The 12,450-nt window shown below is 40.5% G+C and overlaps 1 protein-coding gene across 1 annotated transcript in view; it reads right to left on the bottom strand.

Moving 5' to 3' along the window:
• DAB1 (DAB adaptor protein 1) overlaps positions 1–12,450 on the bottom strand; it is a gene marked incomplete at both ends in the record, with an annotated part of 101,606 nt that overhangs the window by 17,940 nt on the left and 71,216 nt on the right. The window contains one exon of the mRNA XM_084291105.1: positions 7,751–7,810. Coding sequence (XP_084147231.1) covers positions 7,751–7,810 — 60 coding nt within the window. The remainder of the gene's footprint in view (positions 1–7,750; positions 7,811–12,450) is intronic.

The following is a 12,450-nucleotide window of genomic DNA, read 5'->3' as shown; positions in this document are numbered from 1 at the left end:
AGGAACAGCCCAGAATGTTTCCCCTTTTATCCTCCCTCCCACCACAGCTCCTGAGGGAGTAGATTGTGCCCTCGCTGCACCCCCCAGCCACCCCGATGGCTCTGGGGAACCAGCAGGGAAACAACCACGGCTCCACATGGAGGGGACATGTGAGCAGCAGTCACATCAGAATGGGCCATCAGAAATTCCCACCTGTGTGCCACAGGACCTAGCAGAAAACATTTGCCCGACGTGTCCTGGTGCACCCGAGTGCCCGATTACTGTGACGTGTTGGGCTGCCTCTTCCCTCAGCTCACGGCCTGTGTCACACACTGCTGAGGAGACACCTCCTGAGGGTGAAATACCCATGAGGGGACATCTCCTGAAGGCAAAATACCTGCATCTTCCAGAGCATTGAACTGCCTTCACCAGCAACCCTGGCAAGGTTGGAAGGCATCCACCGAGGGCAGAATTTGGCCTCTGAGCCTTCCTCTGGTTGGGCTTTTCAATGCAAAGAGCTTAACTTCCACAATTCAAGTTAAGCTCCCGCTCCCTCTTCCTTCAGGGCACGATATTAAGCAACCAGAAGCCTGGGAAGATGCTCCAGGCCTTGATCTTTCTGTAGAATTGCCATCTGTGGGTTTTGCCAGAGTAAAAGTTTCTTTAATCATTCACAAATGCATCTCCTTGAACGTGAGAACACCCCTACAGCTTAGTCAGCCAGGAACATGAGTAGTTTGCGACCAGCTGCATAGACCGAGGTGGAGGAAAGAGAATTAATCCTTGTATCTTGGTGACGTTAAACCTGTAATGAAAGCTCCGTCTTTCTATATAGGCATGTGAGACACAGCGTAAATCTTTTAAACATGAAATATGTAAATCTGGCTTCTTAAAGCAGCAGCAAGCTTTTTAAACCACTCCAGCCAGTAATGAAATTCCTCATGATGCTTTTCACTGTTCAGTAAAGAAAAATATATAATCCAAGAGCTGGGAAAAAGCTCTGATAAGAGGTAAATAAACTGCAGCCTTCATAAACCTGAACCGAAAATGATCCACCTCCACTGCAGTATTCCCTCTGAATGCTGACTACTCTGAAAAATGTTTTCTAAGCAGTGTGAAAGTTTGGATTTGAAAAGAGAAACCTAAGAGAGGCGTATGGGTCTCATAAGAGTGAGAAGCACCTTACTTGGTTCAGTCTTATCTATATAAGAGCCAGAATAGCCAACTTCTGGTACTCGGCCTGGTTTTACCAAAGGCAATGGATCAACACTAACTTACAGCAGGAGAAAACCTGCTTATTATTGCTGTACTTTTGCAAGTGAGATGACAAAAGCAGTGTCTCACGAAACACAGTTCTGAAATCTCATAGAGTTATGCAGAGATGGTGCTCAAAAACATGAAAAGTAGACACAGTAATTAACTTGCACTCTGATACAGATCTCAGCAAGCTAAAAAGAGTATGTAGGATACTAAATATAGTAATTAACCAGCAATTAGTAATTAACCTTTGAGTTGGCTATTAGCTATTCAAGTCTTTTAAGACACCAGAGGGATTTATACTTGTTTTCCTGCAGTCAGGGTAAGAGCCCTAGGACTTGGCCCCGTATACAAAAGCGGGCTCACCCAGGGATCATCCAGCCACGCTGCTTCTCTGCATTCCCAATCCCCCTGGAAAAGTTGGGGGGAATGGAAAGTTTAATGACAAGTCAAAGGGTTAACATTAAACCTGCTATTTATTTATTTATTATTTTAGTGGAAAATGTAAATATTTTGGCTACGTCAAATATTTTTTCTGATGGCTCAAACCATTATTTTAATTCAGCCAAGCTTCAGTTATTTGCACAACCTTATACAAAAGGAATCCTGATATTACCACAAGCTCCGTGAGCTGCAAGCAGCTTGCTAATTAACTATAATTCATTCTTAAAAAAACAATTAGAACTATAACGAAGAAGCACAGCAGAACTGTGAGTAAACCAATAATCAGTCAAACCACAGCTAGCAGGTTGAGGCACACTGAAAATAACCAGCAGACGCATCGTTTTCCCATAAAAGTACTGCTGGATTAATGGAGCATCATGATATCTCGATAAAGAAGTGTGCAGTTCCTTCCTCATTAAGGACAATACACTGAAGAACTGTTTCACTGCTACTTGATAGCCTCCTTCAAATTAAGGATCTCTTCATATGATCAAAACACACGTGTTCTCGCTTATTTTCTCTTCTCATTTGAAGGGAATCTGAATTCCCTGCGTACCTTGGGTATTTACTCTTAAGGAAATAGTATGGAAAACGTTTCAGGTCCCTGTTTTCTCTGACATGCTCTAATAAATCAAGAGTCCAGAAGGGTGACTCCTGCCTGGAACCAGACCATGCTGCTTGCAGCCACCCCAGCACCTGGGATAACTGAAGTCTCAAAGCACTGAGGGTGCTGGTTCAGGGTCCCAACCACAAGGACACCTCCTCCACATTCTCTCCAAAATCCACACGGTGCAATTTATTGTATGCAGCAGATGCAATGCAAAGATATTAAAATGAAACATATTTTTCCATTCTACATTAAACTAGAAACAAAGGGGAATATTAAAACATTTCAGCTGATGCAGTGGCAATGGCCAGCCTGCACTGAATTCCATTTCAGCATGAAGAAAGGTGTCTGAGCAGGAAAAGCAGGGACCAACAGCTTGCTGTAGCTGGCTCAGCTTCAGGGGCAGCCTCGGCCAGGTTTCCACCTCGAGTTATTGGTGTTAAAACAGAAGGAAAACTTGCAGGAGGAGCACTGAGATGTTCCCAGTTCTGCACAAAATCAGAGCAGTTAATGCAATGACTACTCCATGGGTATGTATGTATATCCACTTCTATCTACAACAACAGCAAATGCCCTCCAAATCATCAAAGAAACTCCTGCTAAAAAAAAAAATCCTTATCATAACTAATGTATTATCAAACTTTGCCACAACTATCTGTACCTGTTAAAAAAGCATGCCCCACATTGCAATGTGAAGCCTCATACAAGGGATTGTATTGAATGTAACTGAGGCAGGGTATTTGAGCACAAGAGACTCTCAGCAAAGGGAAATAGAAATGGAAGGCTTTGTAGACACAGATGGCCAGAGACTGGTCTGTGCAATCTCTTTCTTTTCCTGTAAGAAAAGTGGATCCTGAAAGCCTAACGCTGACAGCACTGGCTGAAGTTAATGGCTGAAGAATGTCACCAAGCTGCAAGCTGTTTCTGTAAAGCCACTGATGCAAACGTATGGAAAAGACACAGTTATTAAGCTTTTCTCCACACCAACTGTCACAGAAAGAATTCAGTTTTTGGAGGATGGTCAGAGCGATCTGGAGAGCTGCTTGAACTGCTTTACTGCCAGACGTTTTGGGATGCCATTAATCCAGGGACAAACTTTCTGCATGAGCTGCTGGAGACTGGGGCTGCCCATGCCTTCCAGATGACTGCAGGCGTGCTTCCTATGAGATGAGACCTGAAAAATCAGACCTGCAAATGGCACTGTAGAATTAAAGCCAGAATTAAAACAGAGCTCTTCCAAACACAGCTTCTTAGGTGGGGCAGAAGGGTCAGGCAGCCCTTGTGGTTCCTAGACCTGGGTGGGCTCAGGTCCAGCACAGCTTTACCTGCTACCAGGGACCTGGCGTGTATCCTCCTATGGAGGCTGATGGTCCTCCCATGCCAATTACCCTAAGCCAATTACTCCCTGCCCATTCCATGCTGGTTTGTGAACAGTGCCACGTTGATGGCACCAGCCAAATGACTGCCTGTACCGTGAGGCATCAGCTATAATGCTTTGAATCTTTATATAGCAGTAAGATGAGTTGTTTGAAAGCCTTCATAAAATCGTAAGCAGATAGTTTAGACATTTTGATGAGAAGATAAGGTTTTATTGTGATGTGACTGACAGTCTCAGTGAAAGGTATTTACAGTCTGACTCTTATTACTAAAAACACCATGACAGGTAGAACTCGATGCGTATGTATAATGGGGAGACGATGGGAAGTTATGACAAAAAGAGCTCATTAAACATTTCACTTTTTTAGAACAGTTAATTTCCCATACAGAGCTACAATTTCCAAGTGGAGCATGTACCACTTAACACAAGCTCTTTGGGGTAAGCTTGCTTTCTTTATCTGTTTGATGCCTACTCTCAGTGAATGAGGAATGTGAGAATTTATCTAAGGAAGGAACAAAGAGAAATGGGAATGAATACAAGAAGAGTGAGTTGATGATACAGAGCAAGGGAGATGCCAATACTGAAAGGAAACTAGAAAGCATGAAAAGAAAGCATGTTTGGAGCTGAGCTGCGCTCCTTACAGAGGAAATCTCCAGAAGAGTACAATTTTCTGGGAAGGAAAGCAGCAAAGAAGCAGGGAAATATAGAAATTGTATCGAGTAAGCAATCTTTTCATCCCAGCGTCAGAGGTGACTGGCCAACCAGCTGTCACTCCTGAGTTCAATGGTATGTTCAAGTTCTAAGATCCCCATTCCTTTACGTCTTATTTCCACCATATTTACACCACTTGGTATCAGAGATCCCAAGGTGACTACGAGGAGTCACACTACAAAGCCCTTGGACACCTTCTGATGAGCGGCCTCCCACAGCCGCCCGGCATCGTGTCAGTGCATCCGCCATCTTGACCCGTATGCGGTGTCACGTACGTCTGTTTGACACCACCAGGAAGATGCTTTGTACCCTCAGCCACAGTGGGGTCCCCCCCACACAGAGAAAGCAGCATTTGCCAAAACCAGTCCTGGTTTCATAGGAAGCTACATCTTGTTGAGAATCAGCGTGAATCACACCTCCCAGTTGCAAAGTAACCTTTGAGAAAGGGATTCTGGCTCTTAATTTTTACAGCATGGTAGGACTCATCCCACCTATGTCTAACTATCTAAAAGTCAAGTTATTCCTTCACGTCCTTTAACGTCCCTCCACAGCCACAAGAGAATGACATAGACAGGAGGAAATCCCCCTGGAAGAAACCTATTTCCTCTGGCTACTGAGCAACAAGGGTGGAGGGCCCCAAGATGACTAGCTCAGTATCCCTCACTTTTATGTGCTGAGGCTAGGGATAATTTGTCTGAGAACACACCAGAGGAAAACAATCCCAAGATGGAAAATCGATCTCTGTCTAGGGAACGTGGGCAATTCAGTCTGAACTCAAGCAAAACTTGTTGCATTTTTATTAAGTGTTGTATTTATTGTCACAGGAGAGAATTCATGGTGCCTGAAACCTATTAGGAGCTGCAAAAAGTTTCTCTCCTTTCATCCATTATGAAATTAATGAAAGCAAGATCTCCTGATAAAGTGTCCTTTTAAGTTTAAACCAGGCAGATGAGCTAGATTATTTGCCCTCAGATTGAATTTTAGAGGTTTATATAATAAGGACAGCTATAAATTGAAAAAAAAATTATGGCAAGTGTCTCAATGACAAAGAGTCTCACATGTGGAAGGGTGAGCCATAAATCAGATGGGCAGTGGAATATTAAATTGCTAATTTTAAGAGCGATTGCTGCTTTTCTTTTTTTTAATACATGTTAATATAAAAAGGTGAAACAAAATCTCTGCTACACATTTCTCCCTCTTCCTTTTTATTTTTTATTTTTTCCTTTATAAATTAAAGTAGACAACTTGTTTTGAGAAAAAGGTCTAATCACTTTAAGTATAACCAAGAAAAAAAACAAAAAATTAAGTCTGCAACAAGCTTCATGGAGATGACAGATTAAGTATATTCGATGATTACAGAGTAGGTCCCATATGCCTTACATCTCACAGCCATGCTCTTTACCAGGACAGTCTAATACCAAAGTGTCTGCAGACATGATTGCAAGTGTACTGTACACACAGTCATATTGCAACGACCTAAATTACAGACTATACCCAGAGTAAATTTGAAACATCACTGAAGGAATAATAAAAAAAGTCACTGGAAATGTGCAGAGGAAAAATTGTAACACTGAGCTACATGAGAAATGAGTGAAAAACCTAGAGCTATTCCTGGTCCACAAATACCTTAATTAGCTATGCAACGTGAGTTATCTTACTACATTTTCCCAGCCAACAAGATGATGGCTCCCTCCTCCTAGTGGATTATCATGAAATATTTATGGCAAGTTTTGTTTGTTTGTGCAAACCACAGAAGTGTCACAATTCAGACCCCATCCAACCCCTCCCCAGCATTTATCTTTTTTATTTGGCATCTCAGTCTCTGTGCTCAGCCCAAGCTGTGCAATTTACCATATCCTTATGTGAGAAGAGCCTTTCTTTCTCTCCCTTGAACACAGGCATTTTTCCGATGCTTACAGCAAACTGAAATTCCTGACCCTTGCCTCAATTCTTCTCCATTCTCACATAAATCCTTGGAAATACTGATTTTCTGTGTAACCAACACAATTAGACAGTTCCTCAAGGTATTGTTTCACTTATAGCCTAAATTTGTGTTAAACAACATAACCCACCCTTCAGCAAATGTATGCCTTGTTGCTCAGGCATCTGTTATTGCACTTCTCCTCTCAGCCACTTGTTACCATTCCTTACACATTCTGGAGATCAATGTTTCACCACTTCTAGATGCTCATACTCAGAAAGGGAATGGTGCCATTTGGATAGAACAGCGTATTTTACCCTTCTTTTTGAACAAAATCAACTGTCCATGCAAGGCATAGAACAGAAAGAATTCAGTCTCCAGCCTTCATTGATACTCAACCTGTTAAATTGAGCACTACAGAAATAACACAGCAAAACTGGGAGGAAATCTCTCCATGCTGACTACAGTCTCTAATAACCAGCAAAGCAATGCACTACTTACAGCAAAGATTCTGCCACTTAGGAATTTGTTGAGCGAGGTGTTTTCACACACAATCTTGGAGTAGTAGCTCCTTTCAGAGTTTCTTATGGCTGTTTAAACCAATTGCAATTACACGTATCTCTACCCTACAACTGCACAGCTCTCGTAACACTAAGCTACCATCGAAGTTGGTTTTATTGGAAAAATAATTGCTTTTCCATGGTGTATGTTAGGCAGAATTTTTATATAAGTTTTTTCAAATGACAGAAGAGTAATTCCAATGCAAATCTGCAATGTTTTGTAACATATGATTTGAAGCTGCTTTTGAAATCTTTGCCTACTTGCATGTTGTTTTCACAAGGAAGCCTTCTGAGAAGTACAGACATGATAACTACAGAAAGCAACTGCAGAGGTCATACAAAACGTTCCGACATAGCTGTTCCTAATGCTATTTCACTCAGCCTCCAGTCTGTTCAGACCTTCCTTCCCCTGCTGTTCTACTAAAACAAGCTGTAAGGAGCACAGTATATAAAGTATGGCTCTGAATGAGTGCACAGGAGAGAAAACACAGCCATGCTCGGTCAGTGTGTGCTATGTGAATGAAGCAAAAACAGAGGGTGATAATCCCTGTGTAGCTTTGGGTAGTAGAATAACACTTCTGATCCAGACAGCAAAGATTCACGTATTAACATGCAGAAGGCTCACTGTCAGCTCTTAACCAGACACCACATTTATAAACTGTGACTTCCAGAAGAATCAATCAGAAAAGACAGAAAGGAGGAGATCTAAGTAATGAATGAGATGGATATAGATGACATTACAACCCTGGTTACCCTGAACCAACCCAACAATAGCAAATCACTGATAAAATAGACATCACATGGAATGTACCAAACATTGCATAAAATAATGAAAGTCACAGAAGCTAAGAAACATACCTTCTTGACTGCATATAAATAGTGAAGATACTTACACTTACAGGTTGACTTTTTGGCACATCATAAACACCTTCCTTCTTTTGGCTGGTAGGAACCTGCAAGAACAAATGAAAACGATGGTTATTACCCCCGAAGGTCTGATGAAAAGTTGAAATCTGCAACTGATATTTAAGTACAGGGTAGTCATTTAAGGATGTTTTCCTTTTCATTCAAGCAGTAACGTTAATGGAGATGATACTGAAGAAATAAAACATCTATCTGAATGTTTTAAATCCTAAAGCTCAGTAGTGCTCAGAATTGAGATTTTCATTCTTGGTTAGGTTCAGCTGAATGAAAATCAGGTGCATGTGGGACCTCTTTCCTAATAAAGTGGTTGTTTTTCATTTTACTTGGCAGTTAGAAGTGCCCATGGAAGGCATGATCAGGTCAGTATGTCATCTTCCTCCGTAACAGAGAACCAGAGCAGAGCAATTGATCTGAAGGAGAGAGATATTTGGCCTATGGCATTAGGTTTCTTCCTTCCAATTCATTTAATAACTTAAGTCAAGTAAAGTCACAACACATATCCCTGCAGTGATGGGACCCTGTAGCTGCTCTAAGCAATGTTTGGTCACAATTCTGCAATTTGTACTAAGGAGTTAGCAGCCAGTAAGGGTCTGAGGCTGCGTAACCACTTGCGCAGCCAGGGAGCTGAAGTCAACAGCCTCTCTCATGGATAAAGATGATGATAATACAATTAAATAAACTTTGAGTAAGTCTTTAGTTGAATCAACAGTCATAATTTACACCTTGGGCATTTATATCTTACTCGTGTAAATTCATTTGCTTTGTAATACTCAGCTTAATGTGCCTAAGGACTACTGTTTTACGTATTTGTAATTTGTGATTTTATTTCTTTTCTTTCCTAAAAGCACTGAATGTCTATTGCAAATGACACAGGCAAAAAGAATGGTAAAAAAACACAGGCTCTAGACAGGCACACTCTAAGTAAACCAGTGCTGCTTTTTCATTGAAGAAAGACATTCAATCTAAGAAGGCTACATTTCAGACATTTATGAAACCTCAAAGGTAAACAGAAGAAATAATATTGCAGATATGAAATTCTGATACTAGAGTAGGAAGTTGAAGGAATGGTTCTTGTTCATTAAACTGCGCTATCATTTCTTACTTTGTATTACATACCTAAAGTTCTTTCTACTGTTCTAACACTCACACGTTCATATTTAGATGTCAAAACTGTGCACATCTTTAATGTGGTGCACATGTAAGAAGCTTTTCAAGAGCACTCAAGAGGCATAAATGCAGAACCTTCCAAGAAACTGAACATGTTTTATTACTATAGGCACTTTTAAAAGATTTCTCTTCTAATACTATCCCAGGAATGACTTGTTTGCCTTGGTTTTCTCAGAGTACTGGTCTCTTCCACTTAAACCACCTATCACATGAGACTAGTAAGTAATTTAACAAAAAAACAAAACAAAACACCACTCTCTCCTTACAGACTAGTAAGTTACCATACAAAACCAGAAACCATCAATGCTCTACATTTCATAAGCCGCTGGAAAGTTTAGTCTTCCTTTAAAAGAGGACAAATGCTGTGAAATAACCCATTTACAAACTATAACCAGCACAGTCTTTTTACTTTCTCCCTGGAAAGCTTCCTCCTCAATCATTTTCCTCTTCCTCCTCCCAGCTTTTCCCAGAAGTCATCCCCGTTTGCACACTGCTGCCCACTGCTGGTTGTGGAATGCCTGTTTCCCTGCACTATCGATTCCGCTGTTTTTACTTCAGCTTATAATTACATTTGAGAAAAGCAGATACTGGCTTCTAATAACAGGACACAGAAGCTTTTCTGAAAGTCATTTTCTTTCCCAACCTGTCTTCCTAATGTCCTTGCCAAACAGCACCAAATTTCTTTGCATCACTACTTAGACCTGGATCTGCAAGAGATTTTGCCTGCTTGTTTTTCTTTGGCGATATCAGCAAAGTGCTATCAGCACCAGTGCTGCTGACAACTCTGCCTCTGCGATGGGTTGCAAACCATTTTGATGGACTTGCATTTTACCAGCAATATGAGCACCACAACTCAACCCCTCCCTCCTAGGTTGTCAACTCCTTGCAGCAGAGAACATGCTTCTATACAGAAAGCGGTGCTGCTACATACACAATAAAAAAAAACACCACATAGCTAAATCCCCTCCCCACCTCACTATCATAAAACAACAGACAGACAAAAATGCTATCAAGAAATCTGACACTCGCTGAGAGGATTGGTACACGCTCAATGATCAAATCATGCTCAGTGATCAATCTGTGATGGTTGACTTGGTGATCTTGAAGGTCTTTTATAACCTAAATGATTCTAACTAATGCATTAAAGCAGCTTACATAGACAGTGTAAAAGGAGTAAACAGACACAGACTTTGGGGTAATGTATCAAGAAGGCTGATAGAGAGAATGCTTAAAAAGAAAGTTGTGACCTCTACTACATTAAACAGAATTAGGATTATCACATTCCACATGCATCTTCTACCTTCAGTTACTTGTTGGGTAGGAATCTCTTCTACCATGGGGAAAAATGAGCTTTTTGAGTACCAGCTCTTGGCTGAAAAAGCAGAGCAGTACCAGGTGAGAAAGACTTCAAGCCTTTTTCACAACTTAGTAGTGAGAAGGCATGAGCTAACTGAGGAGACACACATTTTTCAGTGTGGTATGGAAAGACTTGGTAGTAAATAATAGAAGCTAGCAACAATTTGTACCAAAAACAACCAACCAAAAAAAAACTCACCGCCAACAAAAACAAAACCCAACAACCAACACAAGAAGACCTTTTCCAATTTCATTTGGGAACAGTAGCCTGGTAGCCTAGATGGTTCTGAGTTCATCAAGATCTTGTAAGAGAAACAATTTTTCTGGTGATCTGAGCTGTAAGATCTGAGCCGTGGGATCCCAAATTTATAGGAAGCCAAGGACTCATGAAATAGGTGGGATCTAGGAAGCCAGTGGCTCTGGACAAGCCTACAGTAGCCATACTTTGGCATCTGCCAGCTGCAGTAGACAACAGACTTGATGGCACCTAGTCTCAGCATTTGCCCTGTTCAGGGTGTTAAAGACAGAGAAGGACAATGCTAGATAGCGTGTACCTAGATTATTGTGCATTGTTTATCAGAGAAGAGGTGTTTGCTGTGCCGAGCTGTGGGAGGAAACACTTCACATCCTGATACAGTCAAATGATGCCTTGAGCAACGTTCTCATGACTTACAACAGGGCTGTAACAGCAGCACCTCAAGATGAGTAACTCACCACCTGTTTAACATCTTCTATGCCCATTTTAAGTAAAACAAAACATGCAAAGTCTTTTTATTCTCTAGGCAACTCTTCAGAACACGGGTCCTACCTCTACCACCAGAGTTTGCTCTAAGATTTCCAGATACAGGGAATGATGACCCCATTTCGCTTGCTTTCACTGATACTTCCCTAAAACATCCCTACTAGCTTTGCACTTTGATGAAGAGCAATCAAATTTATTTTTTTTTGTCTGAATGCAGTTGTCACGGGAATTTTGTTTCTAGCGTAAAACTGACAACTAGAGTAGTCATTTTTTAAAGGATTGCTTTCCTGAAAATAGTCAAACTTTCAACACTACGTGGTAGAAAATTTTCAACCTGAGGCATGCTCTCACCTTGAGAGCTTTGAATGCCTTGCTCTAGGGATGCAGAAAGATGTGTAAGCTATTGTGCATGGTGGAGGTGCCAGGAAATCCATAAAGACAGGTAAAATGAATCTCACCTTAATGACCCTGTGATGGTGTCTACAAGATTCTTATTTTCTAATTTTTATTTTTCATTTCCCTTTCCTATTTATCTTCTTTCTGTTTTGGTTTACAGCTGCTCTACCCTTTCCATTTTATTCTATGATCTCCCTACTTCTTCTTTTTTTAAAAAAAACACAACATTACTATTCGTCTTTTTTCTTCTATCCCTGCTCCCGTATACCTTAAAAAGTTTTTCCTATTAGCAGATCAACCTTTAGTACAGCTAGACGAAATGTTTAACCACTTCTTGAATCTCCTTCCCCTCCATACTAAATGCTTTCCTCAAATCACAGTTTTCTTATGGCACACAGAGATTTCTGTCTACCTCCAGATTTACTTTAGTATGTGATACAAAATGAATTGCATTATGTTTTAATAAAAACATAATGTCCACATCCCTTGAAGATAAATTGAATAACAAAAAATATTTTATATTGCTTTCAATGCATTACTTTTTTTGTCAGTGCAAAGAATGAAAGCTTGGGTTCTAACATAATATGCTGAAAATATTTTCCCCAGTATGGGGGATATCCAGAGAGCTCTTAGGTTTTGCACAGTTATTCTCCTTGGTTAGCCAGAAAGAAGAGCAGCACCATCAAAATGCCTTTTTAGGAACTGTTTAGGTGGTCTGCCTTCCATGAGATTTTAGTATCTGTTTCTTAGAACAGTTGTAAAAAGTTTCAAAGAATTAACAGAAAAAAAAACAGACTCCACCATTTATCACCTTACATGGTCTACCAAAAGCTTAAAACCCGTCATAAATTGACAAAGATAAAGCTAATAAAATTTGCAGAAGCTGAAAAGACAAACAAATTAATAGAAAAATCACACTGAGACTGGTGGATTATTCATGTAAGGTCGTAAGAATGAAATGTCAGACATTTTTGTGATGAATGAAAACTAATAAAAGTGAATTATATA

The sequence above is a fragment of the Netta rufina genome (assembly GCF_964035555.1).
Source record: "Netta rufina genome assembly, chromosome: 8".
NCBI classification, from domain to species: domain Eukaryota; kingdom Metazoa; phylum Chordata; class Aves; order Anseriformes; family Anatidae; genus Netta; species Netta rufina.
The sequence above is the reverse complement of the archived record's forward strand: the minus strand, read 5'-3'. Positions and strand labels throughout refer to the sequence as shown.